This window comes from Lepisosteus oculatus, chromosome 11 (genome assembly GCF_040954835.1).
Source record: "Lepisosteus oculatus isolate fLepOcu1 chromosome 11, fLepOcu1.hap2, whole genome shotgun sequence".
NCBI lineage: Eukaryota > Metazoa > Chordata > Actinopteri > Semionotiformes > Lepisosteidae > Lepisosteus > Lepisosteus oculatus.
In genome coordinates this window covers 34,106,396-34,129,043 of record NC_090706.1, presented here as the reverse complement: position 1 = coordinate 34,129,043, position 22,648 = coordinate 34,106,396, and the positions used below count along the sequence as shown (strand labels likewise).

The following is a 22,648-nucleotide window of genomic DNA, read 5'->3' as shown; positions in this document are numbered from 1 at the left end:
AGAACAATGTTACTGAGAGGGCTAAACTGCGAGAACCGTTTTTGAAATGGGATGAGGTCTTGTGATAAAAATGCCTCTTTTTACATGTGAAAAAGCACTTTCAAAGTAAATACAATTGATCTCACAATTTGTCTTTCCAACAAGTCTTCTTAATACTGATAGAAATTTGTTCTGCTACCAGATATGACAGTGAACAAGCCGGATTCTAAAAAATTACTATTTCTGTTAATATTTAATAGACATTTCCTTGACCTTCCTGTCTTTCTGCCTACCATCTACCTAACAATTTATGTTGTAGGTGCCAGTGCTGCCTTTAAACATATATACTGCACGTACTGTATGTGAGACTTTCACAATGTAATAAAAACAATCCCACAAGAGTGAAATTAATCAAACTCCTTCAATGCTGGATGTCAAAACTGCCTTGGTGTTGGACTTCATTGCCTTAACCCTGGCTGGAGATCAGAGAGTGCTTGTTAGATGCAGGAGAGCACAGCCCTGCAAGAGATCAGTACAGAACTGTGGCTGGTCCTTTGCTGCCATCATGTGCTGTATTACCATTATAACAATACATATTTTAAACATTTTTAAGGCTTTCCAGTCCTATTTATGTTCCCATTGCTTTTCATTTTGTGTAATGTATCTGATTCCTTAATTGTACGAATGTTTTCCTAATATTTTAAACAAATTGTAATAAAATCTATGTTTTTATTCAACTATTAGCCAAATTAAAGCTATTAAGTAAGCTAAGGTGGCTTACAAAACAAGACAATGAAGTTGCAAGGGCAACTGTTTGGAAATCCTGATTTTTACCACTTAAGAAAATGTAATATATTCTATTTGATTATTACAATGTGAGGTCATTTCACTAATAAATCATTTGAAAAATTCAATGATAAAGAGGATTTTGTTTTGTATTTGTTTTGTTTTGTCACAGTTAATGTATTTACAATGCCAACAAACAGGACACTGTCATCTAGCCAAGAGAAATAACACCAATAACTTGCTGTCAAGTCTGTGCAGATCAGCTTCTTGGCAGAGAAAGAGTGGGTTATAGATGGGAAGGCCTATTGAGGATGATTGTTAAAGCTTATCTATCAGCACGTGATAAAAAAGTCCTTGTTTTCCCCTAATCTTAGAATTTAAAATATTCCTATCAGTTTTTATAAGTGAAAATGATGGTTTATTCACCTGCAATTGAGATCCAAGTACTCCAGATTTATACTACAGGTATGTTTAGCATAGGTGATGGTATTGATACTGACATTGAAAAAAGCATTGAGAATGAACCCTAGTATGGAGGTTTCTTTTGCTCTTTGAATCTCCCATTTAGTAATAAAATAAAAGGTCAAGGTTAAGATTGTTTTACCTGACCTTTAAGCAGTGATTAATTAAAAGTCACTTCAGTAACCACCTGCATTATGGTGTACACTTAACAAATGCTACTCTGTACAAATTAAACTTAATTTCACAAAAAACACAATGTGAAATTTAAAGAAAACAAAACGTGGCACGCAAAACAGTGGCAATTTGGATCATGGCCAGTGTCTTTTGTCTTTTTAGATTTCTGTTGTGCTTTTACCATAGTTTACGTTCCTTCTTTGCTTCTCTGCAGTACTGTTGTGCTTTTGTTGTACTGTCTCACTGAGCCTCTAACCAAGACAGCTGAATGCACAGTTATTACCAAAGACAAGTTTCACAGACCGAACTGCCTCCGTGCTTCAGATGAAAAGCTTTTCTAAATTACAGCTTCTCTGAGAGCCAAAACATTCACAAAATTGGAGGCCATTTGATACAAACAAGACAAATGTGTTATTCACAGATGGCGATACTGAATTTTGGATCTAAGACAAGTTGTCTTCTTATAATCAGTGTCTGTGGTTGACACTTTCTTGTCTTGTATGAAAATGTGCACAGAGTTTAAGTGCTGATGCCTTTCGGCCATTTCAGCACGATTTCTGGAATGTCAGGTACAAAACCATATAAATAGAACAATGTCCCTGTCTGTCACTGCTTTTTTTGTGTTGGTGTTTTTTAAGGTCCTTTGCATGTTTAAATATATATATTGTGTATAATGAAAATAACAGGATAAATGGGTTAAGTACAGCTCAACCATGACAAGGATTAAATCGTTGTCTATCAGAGTCGTCCCAGCCTCAACCCAGACATCAGCTTCTCCAAGGAGAGCTTAATTCCACTTTACCAAAAGGCTGAAACAAATTGAAAAGATCAGTGGTTATATCTAATTATTTTGGTGTCTAAGCTAACCAATTCAGAATGCTTTAGTTTATTGCAACTTATTTTTAAAAGGATACATTTACTGTAGGAAGACTTGCACAAAAATGACTCACCAAACCCCTGTTATATTGTATTTCTATATTAATATCCCCCCCTATTTTTACACCCCTACAGTGCAAAGCATTTGTAACTTTAAAGGAACCTTGATGACTAATTTGTCACAGTGACCCATGGGTCATCTTTTGCTGGTGTGTTCTTTTAATTTCTTTTCCGTTTTAATGAGCTCTGTGAAGCTGTGGTTTTGAGCACCATTAACGTTTCAGTAAACAGATTGTGCATCAGGAGGTATATATGCAGACGTTTCAGTCCAGTGCTCCGTTTTGTCTACAAACAATGTTTTTTAAGCTATTATGACACCGTTATCGATCACAGAATCAAAATTCTTTTAACACATGGGCGGTTTAAAACAAAACTACAGCTTAGGAACTTTGCTTTATGATTAAAATATGGTCTGGTATCTCTGGGGAATAGAGTTTATGGTAAACAACAGTTTTCTAACAGTTTTTAAAGCAGAGAAGGAATATGTCTTACAAGAGAAGTCAGTGCTGAATCTCAACATGCTCCACAAAGGCTTATGTAACTCTGAGCTTCTCAAAGACTTCAAGGTGCATCTGCTTTGAATACTTGTCTAGTAGAGTCTACGAAAAAGATACAACCAGCTTCAAATTCAAATACCACCATGGGTTTTAAATTGTAAAGCTTTATTTTTTATGGAACATTTTCATTTTTAGTCTGAGCTTCACTGCAATTTGTTGTTGTTACCGGTTGTCAGTTTTTGTCTCTGAGGTACATCTTCAAGACAGTTTTGCCCCTACGGCACACCCACAGAAGTGCACAAAGATAACTGTTTTGGAAAAAAAACATTTCCCTAGAGGCACTAAGTAGGTAAATAGCCTACTTTTGTGCATCATATTCTTTCCTTTGGTTAAATTTGTGTATGTGTCAGTGTCTTGGCACATATATTTTGCAGTCTAATGATGAAAGAAAGAGTTTACAAGATTTACAATATTACCATAACTTTTATTTTCTTAATAATTGTATCTTATCTCATTATGATCTAATTGGATGGATGGGTTAAAATGGGTTAAAATCTGCTGCAAATTCTACCTTATCCCTTAAACGTAAGAATCAGGGGTTTTAAAAAAGATAATAAGAAAATAAAAAAGGAATTGTCTGGCATGGAGAAATGGAAAACAAGAGTGGATTTCATGGGGTTCATGTTTATACAGCCCAAAATTGAAAAAAAAAATTAAGAACAAACCAAAACATTTGTTTTCTTTGTTTTAAATTTACAATCACCTATAAGTTTTTTTTATTGTAAATTTGAAATTTCCATTTGTGTTTTCTACACTCACAGCTACAAACCCTGCAACCACACTCAAAAAAGCATTACAAAATGGAGGCAAACTCATCCAACCCAACAAGTTTTAAGCCATTAACGTCTTTTTTGTTACTTGCTATCTAAATTGCTACTTTGAGATATTGTTCTGAAACTACTTTTTTCCCAATATAATATAATATAATCCCGCAGCAGCAATTAAAAATGCAGAATATACATTACAGGCCATCTAAAAATACAAAAAAAAAACAATATTCAGTAAATAGTACTTTTCAAATGACCTTTCTCCAAGATTATTGTTTTTGTTTTTTTTATTGTGTTTAGCATACCTCAGGCTCCTGTGATCAGCAACAAGGGCTTAAAGTTAAGTCTATTATTAATGAGAGTTGTGCTTCAGTCTTGCAATACACACTGGAGCAAACCCTGATTGTATTCACCTTTGTCTCAATATATCTCCTATTGCAGTGAAGGCTTGCACCACCATATCAGAATCCACTGCACCTGAAAACAGGCTGTTTTCAAATGCGGCCCCTATTTAAATGCAGTATGGAAAGAAACACAGTTTGAAAAGGTTCTTGGGGGATTTAATTCCCATCTTTAATAAGCAGAGAGAACAGGAGTTCATTAACCTTTGCAATAGAACCAGAGTCCAATGGAGGTCATAAATTCCCATTTCATGAAAAATGAAAGTAACTAAAACAGTGTTTGAAAAAGTTCAGTAATCAGTACATAGCCTAATAGGAAGGTTTTCATTGTAAATATCTCATTATATCTAGGCACTGTAAATAGTATCAGTTCACATACAGTTTTAAGATTTTAAGGACTTGTACAGTATTTACTCAAGCACTTGTTAGGATGGAAAAAAGAGATATAGATTCTGTAAGGGAAAGCATATAGCTCCAATTTGCAGTATTAATTAAATGCTTCATTAGTTTTATTAACTGGACAAGCCTCTGCGTACAGTAATTATTGAACAATAGTGATGAACATGTGTTCCAATTATGTTAAAGGGTAGTTCATTTCTTACCTAATATTTTAATGATGATCACCTGCTCTGTGTGCTAACTCTATCTACAAACATTGCTTGTTTTGGGTGTATTGCTAATAGTCCTGTTGATGGACAGTTCCAGTCAAACACATCCATCAGCTATGAGTAACATCTCAATGGTCACACAAGTAAGCCCAAGAGCTGGAGCCACAAATGTCAGTCTCACTATTAATCATGTAGTGCACCTTAATGTTAATACCACCATCCACTCTTAATAGTGTGTCCATGATCTTGTTTCAGAAACCTGCCCACAAAGATATTGTACATTCTCTTGCAGGTCTCGTGGAGTCAGAGACCGCTGAACATAATTTAAAACGTGATTCTCTTACCTTAAACAAAAACAGGATTTTTTGATTTGTCATTACAGTATACAATGTCGTTTGTACTGTATATGCAATTCACACTGCAGCACTCAAATCTTTAAATGTCAAAACAGATTATCTTATCTCTCACTTATATCACAACATTCTCACAAATTATTTAATTTTCCAGAAACTGTTTTCCCTCAAGGACCAGTGTACTGTGTACTTACATGTTTAAGGCTTAGGAATTTCAGTTTCTGTTAATATAAAGTTTCCATCTGTGATCAGAGGTTTTAACTTGTTATTTTATGTAATTATTTAATGTAACCTTCTCTTGGGAACTATGGTTTTTAATCTGTACATGAAACATGATAATATTATTACAATGTAATAACTGTATCTTTTTTTATAGCCAGCAGCCATATCACTCTGCAACTCACAACTGGTAACCCACTGAAGCTAAGCAGCTGTGAGCCTGGTCAGTACCTGGATGGGAGACCTTCTGGGAAAAAACTAAGGTTGCTGCTGGAAGAGGTGTTAGTGGGGCCAGCAGGGGATGCTCACCGTGCGGTCCATGTGGGTCCTAATGCCCCAGTATAGTGATGGGGATGCTGTACAGTAAACAGGTGCCATCCTTCGGATGAGATGTAAAACCGAGGTCCTGACTCGTGGTCATTAAAAATCCCGATTAAAAAGTTTATCGAAAAGAGTAGGGTTGTGACCCCCGGCATCCTGGCCAAATTTCCCATTGGCCCTTACCAATCATGGCCTCCTAATAATCTCCATCTATGAATTGGGTTCATCACTCTGTTCTCCTCCCCATTGATAGCTGGTGTGCTGGTGAGCGTTCTGGCGCACTATGGCTGCCGTCACATCTTCCAGGTGGATGCTGCACATTGGTGGTGGTGAAGGAGAGTCCCCATTACCTGTAAAGCACTTTGAGTGGAGTGTCCAGAAAAGCTCTATATAAGTGTAAGCAATTATTATTATTAAAACTAGTTTAAACACTGGTAAGTGTGACAAAATTGGAATTTTGAAGGGCAAAAGTTGATTTCAACTACATTTCCAATAAATGAAAGAGTTTTATCCAAGCCATAGTTATAGACTTCCAGACGTGATTATTTATTATAAAAACAGCACCTTGCATGTGCATACTGTCATGGAAATTTAACTATCAAGGAAGCCACAAGAGAGAGTTCTCACCTGAGTAAGGTCTTTATTTCAATATTGCAATATTGGGAGCCCTGCTGCCACTTCGCAAAGTGCAGCCAGAGACTCAATTTGTTACAAGCAGTACAGGGTTTTTATAAGACGTTGCGCTGTAAAAAAGTTCAGCACTTGGTCCTTTCTAAAACTTCCCCTTTCTCTAAAAGAAAACAAATTACATCATAGAGCGAGAGAAAAGCACTAGATTTGTTATTCAAAGTTTATCAGTTACTTTCAGCTAATTCTAATGACCCAGACAGCATATATTGTTTTGGTACATTGTCTTCTAAACTAACCTAAACAGTGTACTTTGTTGACGAACTGTTTTCTAAAATTCTGCACGAACTGTAGCATAGCAGTTATATCCTTGAAATATTATCTAAAAGCACCAATATATTTTTTTGCAAGGCTCTCTACATTTTTAAGAATCAATTAACTCATTAGATTTCCACTTCAATACTAATACTTATATATACAAACACATTGTATTTAAATACAGTATAGAGCGGATACTGTCAAGGATGAATTTGGAAAATGTGTTTATAGTTGTGATGTCTTTGGTCATACAATATACTGTACCACTGGCTCTGAGCTATGATTTGCATAATTTCACAGCAATTAACATGTGAAAAATTTATGCAAAAGTTTGCAGATTATATATCTCCCTTAAAGGCATCTTCTCTTAAGAGCAACATATTAATGTGAATAAGCTGAAATGAACCTCGCTTTACTAAAAGCAAAGAAAGAAAATAAAATGATAGCTCGGGAAGTATCAACCTAATTCAGATTTGCTTTATTAGCAAAGCAAAAACACAATTGTGTGTCTTTATTGCGTATTTTGTTGAGTTTACACGCAGTACACATACAAGTATTGAAACTCATAAAAGATTTAAAACTGTAACCAAAGAATCTGGCTTGAATCAGTAATAGTAAACAACAAATGAGTCTAATGCTACATGATTTTGGAATACTGGTTAAATGGCAGAGAAAATGAATGAGAGCAGACAATTGTGACAAGAAGGTGAGTCTGACTAAATTTAGAAATATTCAGTCGGATCAGATCGATCACACATCTCAACATGAACATGAGAAGTAATTCCAGGATAGACCCCCTGCATGGGTAGCATGATTCCAATTCTTTCTCCTTTCTTCACCCGTCCTTTGATCTTATCTGGCTTGACATAGAAGAGCTTCACACAGAGACCTACAAGGAAACAATCAGAGGGATGAACCTTCCTTGTATAACATCAGGAGTTCATTTGTACAAATGTACAAACAGCTGATGATTCAATAGGAAGTTTGAACTCAATCTCTTTCCCATACTGCAGCATTGGAAGTATATGATGTGCATTTTACTACTACCAACTCATTACAGCTCAAGAAAAAATGCAAACAAGAGAAGGACATTCAGCCCAATTTTGCTCATTTGGTAGTTTAGTACTAAGTGAAACTAAAGGTTTTTCTAACCATTTTTTAAAGTTGCCCAGAGTCTGGATCTCAACTACCTAGCTTGAATGTATGAGATACCCACAACGTTATGTCTAAAACAGCATTTCTATTCCTATCCTCTTTTAGTTTCCGGTTGTGACCCCATGTCTATGTTCCACCTGTGTAAATTAGCCCTCTGGTTAGCTTAATGTATATGCTGTATCTGTATATGCCTTAGGATGGTATATATTTCAATTAAATCACCTCTCAATCACCTTTGCTCCTGATTGAAAACATATTAAACCAGTAAGTTTTTTCTATATGACGATCCCTTATGAGCAGGAATCAATCCTCTTTTCTAGCCAATTTTCTATGGCTTCAATATCCTTTCTGTGGTATGGCAACCAAAATGGCATACAAAATTCTAAATGAGGTCTTATCAATGCATTGTAAAGCTTGAGCACAGATTTGCTTTCTTTAAATTGTTTTGGCTATACAGTGACTCCAAGAAAACTGTTTTTTACTGGTTCCCAAAATGGGAAGCAATTTGCCTTGAAGAGGACATATTGTGATCAACCTGATACCTCTTGTGTGAAACTTCCAGCTCCTTCCCCTTGTGATACAGTATACATACAATAACTCATGTTTCTATTACTAGTGAGAATCACTTTGCATTGATCAGTTCATTTTAATTTAATTAGCCTAGTGCCAGTTCATGCTCAAATTCATGTTTTTGTCACTCCCCTATTTCTGCATCATCTAAAAATTAAACTAGCATGTTAACTATATCAGAATGTAAATCACTGATATAGATCAGAGCGAGACATGAGCCTAAATTGAATCGCTGTGGCACAAAACTGCTTGCATCTACCCCTGTTCTTTCCTGTTCATCAACCAGTTCTCAATTCATCTACTGTAGGCTAATATAAGACTGGAATTTTAATTTGATAATCATTCTTTGATCTTTGACCTTATCAAAACCTCTATGGATGTCTAATTATATCATGTTGTATGCTTTGGATTTCGGATAATCCAACTGGATAATTATCCAATTGGACAATTCTAGCAACTGTAAGTTTCTAGCAAAAATTCTAGCAATTGTAAAAAGAGTGTTCTCTTTTTAAATCTATGTTTGCTGTCTCTTAAAATATTATTGTTTTCTATGTAGTACTTTAATATATGGAGATAATAGTTTCTTCTACTTATAACTCAGGCTATCATTCCAAAATCTTTATGTAACAGATACAAGATCGATTGGTCTGTAATTTCCTTCAACACTTAAGATTCCCTTTTATAAATAAGTGTTATATACACAAGAGTCCAATCTGTTGGCCCTGCTCCAATTCGTAGAGTTAAAACATCCTAAATGAGGTCTACTATATGAATATCATCCCTTATTTACTTAAGTATGACTGAAAAAATACCATCAGGCCCAGACAATTTATTGTTTGTATCCACTTTAGGTCCTGTAGAACATCAGTGGCAGTTATAATGTTGGAGCTTGTGCTTAACATAGAGCAGTGTTATTTATATGTATATTAAAACCTGTATGAAATATTAATGTTAATTTTAATATTAATATTAAATTCTGATTATTTCAAGCTTTTTATTCTGACTTTTACCATCCTTTTACTGTTGCAGTACTGGAAAAACATTATGACCAACAAAAAATAATTATCTTTCTAATTTGATCCCTGTCTACATTTTAAAAAAATGTTGTTTTTCAAGTTTGATGGCTGCACAATCACTTTAAAAAAATATATTTCTTAATCTTAAACTAGAAAGAGACAACAACTTAGCAGTGACATAATAGTCAGACCATTTTATACCAGTATTTTTATTATAATAATTTGACAAATATTGAAATATATAAATGTTGGCACAATGCTTTCATCGCACCCAGAAGCAATTAAAACAAAACTAAAAAAAGAAACTTTTAATTAACCGAATAAATGAGAAATGTATTATCTAATTACAATGCAAATTACAATGTTAAAAGCTACTGACCCTGTTTTTTTTTCCTACACACAGCATCGCCCTGCAGGCTTTTTTAAAGCCTAATGCATTTCCATGTATGTTAATTTTTTTTGCAGTTAAACTTAAATAAAGTCATCATTGCCACTTGCATTCCCAGAACTAGTAAATGCAGGGTTTTTAAAACAGTCAAAGACTGCCATGCTGTACAGGGGATGAGCAGTCATGTGGCCTCAGTCCCACCTTCTGTCTGTGCTCCAGGGATACGATCTAATTTATCAGAAACCTCATCAGGATACGTGGCTTTCTGATAATGAATGGATGGATAGAAACCTCTCAAATATATGGAAGGACTCTCTCATAATCGGGATCCCTCCTCTTAAGGGTGCTCCGACCCTTTTGTATTTTAGTTGATCATGTGCACCTGCCACCTGTTTTGTGTCTCGTTATTTAAGCCTGGCTCTCTCGCTATTCCTGGCTCAGCACTGGAAGATAGACGCCCGGAAGCCCGCCTACCAGCGGGTCTAGGAGAAACCCAACGGCATAGGCTTCATCACGACGTCCTGACTGTCTGAGTCCTGGACTCGGAGCCCCTGGCCTCGTTACTTTCTTTTAACTTCTTGTTCCAGTTCCAGATCCTGTTCCAGATTTTAACCCTGTCTTGTCTTGGATGGATCACCTGGTTTTTGGACTTTGAATTGCACCCCGGATTTCCCGTTTTGGACATTCCCTGGAATAGTTGCCTTCGCCACGCCCCCTGAGCACCGGATCACCGCCGTCACCGCCCCCTGTCCATTAACCATCCAATCCTGCTGTACCTTCCCCCGATCTCGTTCTCCACTTACTTCCGGATTATACCTGAACTACGCTAAAGATTCCCCACATGGAATAAAGCAATATCATGTGCCTTTCCTGGTTAATCTGTCATCTGAGAAGGTTCATTTTAGACTTGATTGATAGTAACATAGTGTAGGAAATTACTGTATTATGCTTCCTGTTTTATCTTTATATATCCAGGTTCAGAATTACGACACTGAATCAGTTATAAAAATTGTCTCAAAATAACCAGTTTCAATAAAAAAATTAAGGTATTATATGCACTTTATGCAGATAAGCATTATGCAGTACATTGTGCTATCTACTTGTTTCCTTTACTCTTTGTATTATCAACTGACAAAACTTGACAATTCAATAATGGGAATAAGAAAAAAATTACCTTGTCCTGTGAACTGAATTCCATCATCTATTTTATTTCCATTACCATAAGGCCTGACATGGGCATTAAGTCGGATATCAAATGGGGCATAAACAGTGGCACCATCAGCACATGTAATATCAAGACCTAAGTTGTGATAACCATTTATGTGAAGACAAATAGATAAATTGTAGAATATCTGCAGAAAGAAAGACCATATGGTTGATTGCATATTATGTATGTAACTCATGCACAGGAATGATTGATGGGCAAGCTGAAAAAGATAAATTAAAAGCAATGTTTTAACTATGCAAAACCCAGAGAGATGTATCCATGTGTTGATGAATAGATTGGTGAAATCTGGCCTAACAGGCTTTATGTGACTTTGATATCATTACATACAAAGGATACAGGACCAGGGCATTCATATTTAGTAGGCAGCAATGAGAGCAATTAACTCTACTTACGTTCCCAACCTAAATAAGTAAATTAAGTAAGAATGTTCTTGACTGAGTTGTGAGTTTTCATTGGTTTAGTTTAGTTGAGACATCTTATGTAAAGAATATAATATTGATTTTATTACATTATGCTATTTGACAAAGTGCTTTTCAGATCAGATAATTCAAAAGTTAACAGTGAACCCAAAATGGAAAAATTGTTGTTAAAGAAGCTTAGATATTTTTTTTCAGTGATTAGAATTAGAACACTCCAACAGTGTGTTGTCAGCTTTTTCAAGAGTTCCATTTTCATAGACCGATGATTGAGTGTCTATTTTTATTAAAAGCTCTTTTGACAGTTTTTTGCTGTTGAGCAAAAAAAAAAACCAGGAACAAAAGACCATATCATGAAGAGCATTTCAAAATTCATAGTAAAAATGGGGGTTATATACTGTAAATATGTGCGCATCTGGGTGAAAATGTGATAACATTACCGGCTAGCTCCATAGTTTCCACAACCATATCTGTCACAACCCCTTTTAGTATTGCCTGGATTTCCACTACACAGAGCCCCAAATGTGTCCTCAATGCCTGTAAACAGAAATATAGTACACAAAATATAGCTGGGCAAATTAACAAAGGAAACCATCTGAAAGAGATTCAAAAATGATACAGTGATTGACTAATATACTTCCCTGCTCCTCAGCACTATTTTTTGTTTTTGAATCATTTAAACACCTATACTTGCTGTTCCATACCTTCTTGGATATTATGTTGCATCTGTTGCACTTACAGCAGGATTCACAGGGCAAAGAAAATGGTTTGAGAAGTGTTACAAGTAAAAGATACTTTTAGCACAGATGCAATGTGGCTTACCTTCTGCCCTGAGGTGTTCATCAAAAAGCACTGGGAGAAAGGTGAAAAATAATAAGATACTTGTTTGTCCTGGACTAAGAGCTATTGGTCTTGCATTATCTATTTTACCTCAAAGAGCCATTTAAATAGAAATATGGAGCTTAAAGTACAAATCATTATGAAACAATGATTTGACAAGGATTTAAATACTGGTAGTGTCAGAATTATACAGTATGATTATTGTCCTTCCGTGGAAGACTAACAAACATGCATTTGTTGCTCTTTTTGCAAGACTTTACCAAGGTAAGAAAATGGAAATGTATTGAAAGCATTTACAGTGTGAAATTAGCTCTTATTAGTATGTCACAGATGATTGTGGGCCATGCACGTTGTGCATAGTTTTTATGTAGTTTGCTCAGGAAAGTATAGATATGGCTCACACAAACAAGTAAAAGAATAAGTCAACAAAATCTAAGCAATGATTGATGCTTACCAGATGACAAAATGACAGTCAGAATAATTGCTGTCCTCATTCTGAATTTTCTCAGGACACCTTAAAGGAGAATCTTTGACAGCAAACACTTTGTTAAGTTCTCACTTCTGTTTTTCAGATGGGTGTTTAGAGCACTTGTCTCTTGCAATATGAGTGTGTGTTATATATAGCGTGCTGCTTACTTGTAGGCGGAGAGGACTTGCACTAGAATTCTGACAGTTACTCCCACACAGTGCTTGATCCTACTTTAAGTTCAATCATACCACGTTTTCTTTATGGGCTTATAGATAAGATTAAAAAGAGCCTCATCATTAACAAGAAAATAGATTTTATTAGAGTAGATTACATTCACATAAGTGGTACACCACAGTTGTTGTTTTACAGTCTAATTCAAAATAAAACTGAAATAAATATGTTCATTGTGTTCTGCAATAAGGTTACTTTTCTTTGTAAAGTTTTCCTAAGACAGCTTTTAAAAGTTTTTTTCCCCAAAACAATATTTTGTCTGCTTTGCCTTTCTAGAAATCATCAGAGACTTATGTAATCTATTTTCAGTTGTTCAGAGAGATTCCTTTGCCCCTGAATATGTTACTTATACTTAACACTTATACTTATACTTAATTTCCATAATTAGGATAACAAGAGTGACTAGAACATTGAAATACGAGGGTTTAAAAATACTTTTTTCACATTTTGTTTCACAATTTAAAATGTCTTTTCTCTATTAGTTCATCATTGTGAGCTATTAAAGATTTTCTTGGGCTTTTCTCAATATTTGCTGTATTACCTGTAATATAAAGTCTATGTTTAATAGTGTGTGTGCTTTTGCAGCTACAGTTTATTTTAACTGAAATAAAGCTTTGTGATGGTTTTATCATAAAGACACAACCCTGCAGGTTATTTTCACTCAGGAAATCATTTTGTCTTCTGTGTGATAACGTAGTTTGTTTCAGGTGATCTCTTTAAAACCAGCAATCCATTTTCAATAATCACAGAAACATTCTTGTAGAGGGCCTGGGAAACACAGAGCAGGAATACACCCGAAATGGGACTTTAATCCATCACAGAGTACACATACATGTAGCACAAAATAAAGACACCCCATTTAGTATGGACAAAATATCTTTAAGATTTGGAGAGCATTTTGGAGCACTTGCAAATGTGGGTACTTGGAGACATTTCACACAGACATGTGAAAACATACATACAGTAGTTCCCTTAAAAGATGCCCCCAAGCCAGAATTAAACCCATGACACAAGAGCTGTGTGGCAGCAGACTAAACACCCTGCCATCATGCAATACCCCTTATTAGCCACTTAAAGTAAGGCTGCACAATGTGACCAGCATTTGTTTTCCAAGAGCTTGATTTCAACAAAATCCATCCTGATTGAGAATGATGTGTTTACAGCAGCCAACACAGGATCACCTGTTAAGTATTTGTACTTGATCTTTTTATTGTTTTTATAATTATCAAAAAACCCCAAGGTGGAGTTCTCCAGCTTCACAAATAATACAGTATTATTTTAGAAATTAATAAGCGTGTTGCTTTCTTTATAGTAGCAGACAACAAATCTTTAAGGAAAGCTCTAAATATCCAATTGTAATCAGTTGTAGGTCATTATCCTAGTGAATGCTTTCTAATACAACACATCCCATGGTGTAATATGTTCAAAAACATAGTTTGTTCCATTGCAATGTTTTTATTGTTTAGCACTGTTATACTGTTATAAAAGTATGGATAGGAAGTAAAGATAACAGAACTACTATAGCATAAATTAGTTTGGATTCCTATCAGCTTCCATTAGCGCAAGACTTTTAATGAATAAAACCATTTTGCAAAGAGATGTGCAAAGTGAAGATTTTAATGGATTTCAGAATCTCCTCCTGCAGCATGGGTCTAGTTGCCAGTACTATCTGGCATTACTTTGGCATTACAAAAATCACATTGCAATATTTTTTTGAAAAGGGAAAAATAAATTTCAAAAATGTTGCCAACAGTTACCCAAAAAGGATTTATTTGCAAAACTGCTGGTTTTGTGGTAACTGTGGGTTTTGGCAGTTTCTGAAGCCTGAAAGCTTTTTTCTTGCTCAACACGAACTGTCGAGAGACTAAACATGTTTGACTTGTTGGAGCTGTTTGAGTGAGTCCAAACAATTAAAAATTTAAAGCATACAGGAACTGAAAGAAATATTTGTTTGATGTCCTTTTCAGATTATTAAGATGGGGATGGTGTTCCATTGAGTAATCATTTCAATATTTATTTAGACAGTACAGACAGTATAATGATAGAAACCAGAAATATTTTATTTTGTTTTATTTGGTTGAACTATTGGTGTCTATAGTGCACTTTTCAGCTACACCTGCTCTACAACCATCATAGAGATCTGGCTTTGTCTGTGGAAATGAAACAGGTAGACATTGTTGTTTATTTGCTGAGAAAAGCTTGTTTTTATGTTTCCCATTATTTTCAGAATTTAGTTACATCTGTCATGTTTTAGATCTTACTGACCTGATAAAAATATTTCAAGTCTACAGAAAACTTCCTAATAAAAAACCGGAAGACACATTTAGTTGTATCACATGACATAATCTAATTAAAAAGTTCTAATTTAATTCACTAGACTGGCTTCCTTTGCAGTAAATGTGGGTTAACAAAAATAAGATGAACTTACATGTTCCCATGAGTTACGAATATAATGTGACTGAGGTTCTGCAATATTTTACTTTATCCCCAACAGGTTACCTAAAATACAGTTTATAATTATCAAACATAATTATTTGAGGAACATTTATTTTCCGTCTTCTGAGGGAAATTTGAGGAACTGCAGGTATACAGATACCCTGATTCTGCTGAGCACCTTCTGAGCACTCTGAACAATATCGACTGCTGCAGGTGCTCTATGCAGTCCTGATTTGAAGTTTGCAGATTTGATAGTTCCCACTATCTCCACTTACAGTACATTAACAACTGTGTATTAATAACTGTGTGTTTAAAGGGTATTTTCTAATATTGGTGGGAACATTGATTTTTTTTTATTTCTCCCCTTTCTGAACTTAACCTTAAACAACAAGTGAGATATACTTTATTGATTCTGTTTATAATTCTGAAGAGTTAAATCAAATCCACTCTCAGATGACTTGTACTAAGATTAAAAAGACTAGGGTCCTTCATTTACTTTAATGTTGGAACGGGTTTTGTTCCTCTTCTCTGGACATTCATCAATGCTTCTTTGAGAACCCTTTGAGAAATCTGAACTGTAACAGATATGGTCTAACTGAAGCTGTGTACATAGCTTCACTTGATCTTTATTCTAAACTCTTTGTTATGTATCCAAGCATTCTATTTGCCTTTTTATTGTTTCTTTGCAGTGCCTAGAAAGTGACAGTGATGAATCTGCTACAAGCTCTAGGTCATTTTCCTACTGAATGCTTTCTAATTCAACGCCTCCTATGGTGTAATATATTCTGTCTTATAGTTTTTTGTCTTTCTAAAAAAAAGGTATGGATGGGAAGTAAAGAGAACCAAACTATGTAATTTAGCATGGATTCCTATCAGCTTTCATTAGCACAAGACTTTTAATGAATAAAAGCTACATGGTTGGTATTAGATGTCTCAATATGTGTAATACAATGAAGGACTTATAGTATTGCATTGGTTTTAAACACCCTCACACACCAATCCACACATCACTGGCACACAGTGAAACTGCAAATGTGTTTCTCAAAAGTCGCTTTTGAGAATTACAGATTTTATTTTGATAATCTAGGTGCCACAATTTGAATGGCAGATGATTCATTGATGGTTACCACCTATTCTAAAGTGTAATCTACATATACATATACCTTTTAGTTGCTACAAATCTGTTTTGCAGCTTTTACGCTGCGAGAAGACAGAATTTAAATTAATAATGATGTTATTAACAGCTTATACATCAGTAAAGCTCCTGTTCTGAAACAAAGGCTACATTTACATAAATAAATAACTCATTAGCAGGTTACACATCACAAATAAAGATGTTTTCAACTACTTTTCTGTAGTTAAACTGTAATTGAAATAGGAATAAACGTAAGTGATCTGGTTACTCTGCGAGCAAGGCACAAATGTAGAACGTTTATGTCACCAAAGAAAAAAAGATATTGATTGAACCCAAGACACCTCTTTTTAATTTCAGATCAAAACCATTTAAATAAACAAAGTCAGCCCAGCAGATTTCTGTTAAATAAACTGTGAAACTTAAATCAGAGGACACAGGTACAAATTATGTGTACGTACAGTACGTTAAAACTGCAAACAGGAGGTACTTAACCCCAAGGGTTGTGATAATATGGAAAAATCTTTTCAGCCATGTGGTGGAAGTTGAAATTGTGCTTACTGTCAGTGAAATTTGGAATGAATTTCAAGGTACTTTATAAGACTTGGAATGACTCAGCTCCAGATTATTTTTAGAATTTAGTGCTTATGTATATTTCACATCTAAATCCGAGATCTGCTGATTGAGACCATCTTACTTCACTGTAGATCAGGCTCTATACAATAAGGGGTGAAGTTATTGTGCTGTGCTGTGCTTTGCTTCCTACTTTCTTTTTGCTTTTGTTCTGGATTATATATGTGCTGGTGTGTAGAATCATACAGTATACAGTTTAATACTTATATGTCTATAATTATTGTTGTTATTGCAATTACAATAACTAAAAAAAATAGTAACATAATGATAGTGGGAAATCATTAAATTATTTATTTTTACAAAAACACCTTGACTGTTTTATTAATCTTTTTATGCGTTGCTGAAATGTAGAAAAGGAGCCAGTTAGGCGAGGTGAAAACTTACTGCGTCTGACCTAGAGCTCACCAGCAGGTCTCAGGCAGTGGTGAGGTGGGAAACACCGTAAGAAAATAAAAAGGCGAGCCAAAAAAGTCGACGACACAAAAATAAACCCACCGCGCAGGGCTGCAGAGCGATAGCGGCAAGGAAGCAAGCACAGAAAGGCTGACAAAAAAGAAACCCAGCATAAAGAAACCACGAGGTAGCAAAGGGCACAGTAGCTGAGCTAATGCCAGAGCCCTGCGGGAAATAATAATAAAGAAATAATATTTAAATCATAGATTAATTGGCTGCCCACTGTGAAAGTCTGCCTGAGCCTGTTCGAACAACCCCGGGAGGTGTATACTGTCTCTGAGATTTTCCGCAGGTGCTTAAATTTCCCCACACCGCTAAAACACAGGTTAATTTCTCTCGTTAAATAATTGCGTGTGTGTGTGTGTTTCCTGCAATGGACTGGCATCCTGTCTACGCAGGGTGTAAACCTGCCTTCTGCCGTATATACTGTACTGTACCAGCAATTAAATTAAAGAAATTTAGCTGACCAGCCGCAAGGTAGAAAAACAAAAGCTTGCTTTTGCTTTCATTGAGGTCAACTGTTTCTGTTTCTGGATGACAATGATCGTAGAGTGTGACAGTCTGCGAATGCAGCACTAATAGTACATACCTGTAGTGTAATCAAGAATCATTAGTTCAGCCAGGTTTAGTGCATCAGGAACGGAAGTAGTTTAACATTCAATGAATAAATAAATATTGTCTAGGCAATAAGATGAGGAAAATGAAGGTGAGAAAAATGAATGTTTGTTTGTAATATGGTTACTGGAGCTTTATCACTGTAGCTCAAGACAATTGTCACATCCGTCTCTAAAAGGTAGTTTCAACTGCGTGTGTTGAGTCTCTGAGAGAAACATTTTTATTACAGTACGTTACTTGTTATTCAAGGTTAGAAATTATTGCCACACTCCCCCTTACAGTGCTTTAAGGAACTGCAGGTATGATGCTGTAAATATGAGCAGTTCTTGACATTTGAGTGGTCTTATCTTATCTCGGTTTGCTGCTAGAGTAGCATAAAGATAATACTACAGTAATTACATATGCAAATATCAGTGGTTTGCTTTTCTTATGAGTACCCAAAGGCCTGAATTCATTAATATTTTTTTATAGTTTTCTCTGTACAAACATAAAATGAGCTTGTTAGGTGTAAAAAGATCATATGCAGTGTTTAATAAATTTTTAAAGTTTTAATAATAGGAAAAAATAATGGAATGTTGATATGCTAATACAGTAACAAGAATACGGTGAATGATAGTCAAAATAAAACGATTATCTTTTTGTTGTTTCTCTTAAGATGTGACAGTTAACATGAAAGGCTTCTCTTTTTTTTGTATGGCGGGCTAGAGACAGGCTTTTGCAGTGCCTGCCACCAGGTGTCAGGCTATACTAATGCATTTTTGAGTTACAGGCCTGCTAGTCTGTACTATTCTGCATATATAAGGCTGGTATCAATTTAACAACTAATCAATCTTTTCAGGAACTTGATTATTTCACAAGTTTCTCAGAAACATGTATTTTTAAGTCAAGTCCCAGTGTTTACCTATGAAATCTTAGAGCCTACAGACAGATATATCATCTCTAACAATCGTACCACAGTTTATCTGCAAGACAAAATGTTTCTTATTTTGTGCTTTTTTAATGAAGACAACCTTTTTTGTACTGTAACGTTCGCTACGATTGGTTTAAAATGGTTAATATTGAATTCCTGAGCCTTAAGTTAGAACTGTTGACAAAACATGCATAGTAATGGATGTTTTGCAAATAACAGGAAACAAGATAAGATTGAAAGACTCACCCAATCCTGGTAGAAGATTGTTTTGAAATAAAGGAAAGTAATCTTTTCCCTTTTGGACTTTCTTGATGTTTTATTCCATTCACAAGCATACTGCTTAAAAAAGGCGATCTCTGACGTGTTTTCTAATCGTCTTGATGCACAGGCACCTATTGTATTTCATCACATTATACCACCTAAAGTATCTAAGGCAGACAGAAATGAAGAATAAATGCAAATTCTAACACAGGTTACAAACTATACAGTTTAATTTTTCCATCTGCTTTGCAGTTGTTTATATAATTTCTCTGTTACAGCTATAGAGAGTGAACCTTTCGGGGAGTAAAATATTGGCATTTATTGACAATAATTTTGACCAAACGAGATAAAATACAAATTTTCTATTCAACATCAAGAAATTAATAGATGTCCCTCCATTAAATATAGTATATAATATGTGTATAAATATAAAACAAGCGTCATTCTGTCACAAATATTAAATGCTGTTGGAGAATAGCATTAAAATGCGTTGGATAAAGTGCCAAAGGCCCCGACTGTAAAAAGCAATGACAGGTTTGCAATATTAAATGTAAACAAAGTTAGTATCACTGGTCAGTAGAACCAAAAGATTTTTCTACTTTTAAGTGCTGTGGTTGAAGCGGAGCTAGTGTGGTGACGTCAGAGCCCTCAGTGCGCGTAGCAGGAACCTCAGCTGCCTGTTGCTTTATGCCAGAGACCTGGGTTCGCACCCAGAACGGGCGGCGGGGGGCACGGCCCCGCGCAGAACCGTGACTATCACGTGGTCAGAACTCAATACGCATAACAGTGGCACACTGAAAGAATACAAATAAGAAAAGGGTTTGAAGGGAGGAATTCAGAGATTTTATTGCTGTCAGCCATTTGGAATTAACATGCAGTAAGAGTTAGTTCATTTACTGTAAAATGTTTTACATACTTGTGAAGTGTCACAAAGATTGCAAGCAAAATACATTAGAATTTAATTGATTGATTACTTAATGTGCTTGACTGGTATCCTGTCCAGAATGTATCCTGCCTTGACCCCAATGTTTCCTGAACATTGACCCCATATTGTAGTTATTGAAGGGTAAGTTAGGCTCAATACTATGTACAAAAAGCAGCCTACGACCGAGTTTCGCTTGTCCCAAGTGTGAAACAAGGATACTTCTTCTTTGGTTTATTCACATCTCTCAGTTCTCTGTAGTTCACAGTTTCACTAGGAATGCCAACACCCAAGAATAAAGTGTCATGAAAGGCTTAAGGAGTGAAAATTTGGCTTAACTGGCTTGGCTGAGGAGCGACCTCCTGGCCTGTGGACAAGGGGGTCAGGACCCCCGCGCAGGGTGACCAAGGGGCAGCTGCAGAGGTGGAGATGGCGTGGAGGTGAGATGGGAAAGACGTATGCGAGGGAGAGATGGGGATCACGTAGGTATTCATAGTGTTTTAGGAGATAAAAGGACGTAGGGAGTGATTGCTAATTACTGATTACTTATCCCTCCCCAACTTTTGTTAAAAACTCTATTTATCAAATTCTCCTTAACTGTGTGGCCTTCATCTGTTGGGTTCATGTAATTTTATACACAGCATGGAAGAACCATATATATTTTACAGTCTACTGTATATTTCATGAATCTAAAATATTTTACGTTTGATCTACACTGCTTTGTATATGTTGTGATAGGTATAATTTCCCTTTTCTTTCTCACATTATGTGGGAATCATGTGGGTGATGAGTATTTGTTTCACTTCTGATGCATGTTCCTTCCTGTAAAAACATGCCCTTTCTGATCTGATTGAACTACTAGATTATGTTTTCTCCAAAGATAAAGTGATGTAATTTCCCACATTCAGCATAACACAAGCTCCTTCTCATGTTTTACAGCATTGTACAGCTTTGCTTTAAAGTGAAACGAACAGGGCTTTGATTCAAGACTACTTTGTAACTGACTAAAGACAAGACAAAATATAACAGAACTAAGCGTACTAGTGCCAACAGCATTTTTGAAGCTGAAGAGAAAGCTCACCTTCTTCAAGAAGCTAACCACAAGCAAGTATTTGGTGTCGGCAACATGACCAATCGCACAAGCATTTCTGTCAATATCTCTGATAAAAAGAAAACACCGACATGATAAAGAATAATGTAAGCAGGTGTTCACAAGTTCCTGTTTATTGTTTGTGTAAAAATAGTTGTTTTGCAGCCTTTGAAGACTGGCTAGCTAACCACCTCCTTTGAATTTTTTTAGAGTTGAAATTGTCTAAATGAATTGATTAATTGATTAACTATTCTTATTTATACAAATTATGCAATCTTGTCCTTGTTCAGTAATGAAGATCACTTGGTTGCTATCAGTATGAGTCAACGAAAGAGGTTTTCTTGGAAGGTTTTCTTGTCCAGCCTCAGCAAACGGCTGACTGGTCCAGAGAAACCAGGAAATCAGTTTTGTGAGGGGAAGGACATATCCTGGAAGGAAGAGGGTCCCCACACCAGCCCAGGACTGCCTCATCCATATGAATCATCCTTGTTATTGTTTACAGATTGCAAGGGTTACAAGATGAGTCAGTACAGGAAGAAATAACATATGTATCAGCAGAAAGTATCTGCATGAAAATGTCCTGCACATTTATAAATCAGTCAGGGGTAACTTTGAAAGGTTAGAAATGGCCACCTAACCTTCAGCCTAATTCAGTTGGTGAAATCATTTCTCACAATATCATAGCCTGCTCTGCTGTATAGTGGGCTGCTAACAGGCACAGGATGGGTGAGACACTTTAGTGGTAGATGAGATGGGTCCCCTCCTATGCAACGTGTAGGGTGTTTTTCAATCCTTAGGGAGGAAAAACACTTTGTAAATGGAAGGAATAATCAAAATTGTCTCTGTGGAAGGTAGAACATCTAGTAAAGTGACTGAGGGAATGAATGCTGTTTTTCCTTTGACAGAAAATGTCACAGTAAGCATTGTATTTACTGTAGTGTTATTCAAGCCAGCTGGAGGCTGGAGGAAGTGTGATGGAGAGTGGAGGAACTGTGATGATGTGGGCAGGAATCTGATTTAACATCGCCAGTGCAGAAGGAAGGCTTACAATTTAGCAAAACTTTGATGAAGCCCTTGAGCCAGCAACTTTTCCACGTCTCCAAGTTAATTCCAAACAATACTAGGATTATGTTAAGAAAACAATGACAAAATCTTGTTGTCGCCAGCAACTTTTTCTGTTTTGAGTAATTCACCAATTGAAATCAGGAGACAATTGTAACTGACAGAGGGGGAACATAAACAATATAAACTTGTAATGATTTCATTATGGTAGAGTATCTTGTTTCATACTGAAACATCTTAAACACGAGGTTGCTTGAAAATACATATGCTCTTGAAAAAATAAGAAAGTAAATGAATTTCAGTATTCTTGCAA

General features: G+C 35.7%; 1 protein-coding gene across 1 annotated transcript; it reads right to left on the bottom strand.

Annotated features, from left to right (window-relative positions):
• Nucleotides 1-6,183: 6,183 nt before the first annotated feature.
• Nucleotides 6,184-12,699, bottom strand: lect2.1 (leukocyte cell derived chemotaxin 2, tandem duplicate 1). Its single transcript, XM_015349762.2, has 5 exons — nucleotides 12,576-12,699; nucleotides 12,104-12,133; nucleotides 11,722-11,818; nucleotides 10,812-10,957; nucleotides 6,184-7,397 (listed from the first exon to the last, which is right to left on the bottom strand). Exons 1-5 carry the CDS (start codon nucleotides 12,613-12,615, stop codon nucleotides 7,231-7,233), a joined length of 480 nt encoding a protein of 159 aa, XP_015205248.2. The 5' UTR covers nucleotides 12,616-12,699; the 3' UTR covers nucleotides 6,184-7,230.
• Between the last annotated feature and the right edge of the window lie 9,949 nt (nucleotides 12,700-22,648).

Bases quoted from the DNA above. Each gene is read 5' to 3' on its own strand.
- lect2.1 (XM_015349762.2), bottom strand. From the start codon at position 12,615: ATGAGGACAGCAATTATTCTGACTGTCATTTTGTCATCTG. The intron at 10,958-11,721 runs GTAATGTTATCA...TTGTCTTCACAT, and splicing joins GGAAACTATGGAGCTAGCCG to AAATGGTTATCACAACTTAG. The intron at 7,398-10,811 runs GTAATTTTTTTC...GTTTCCTTGTAG, and splicing joins AATTCAGTTCACAGGACAAG to GTCTCTGTGTGAAGCTCTTC.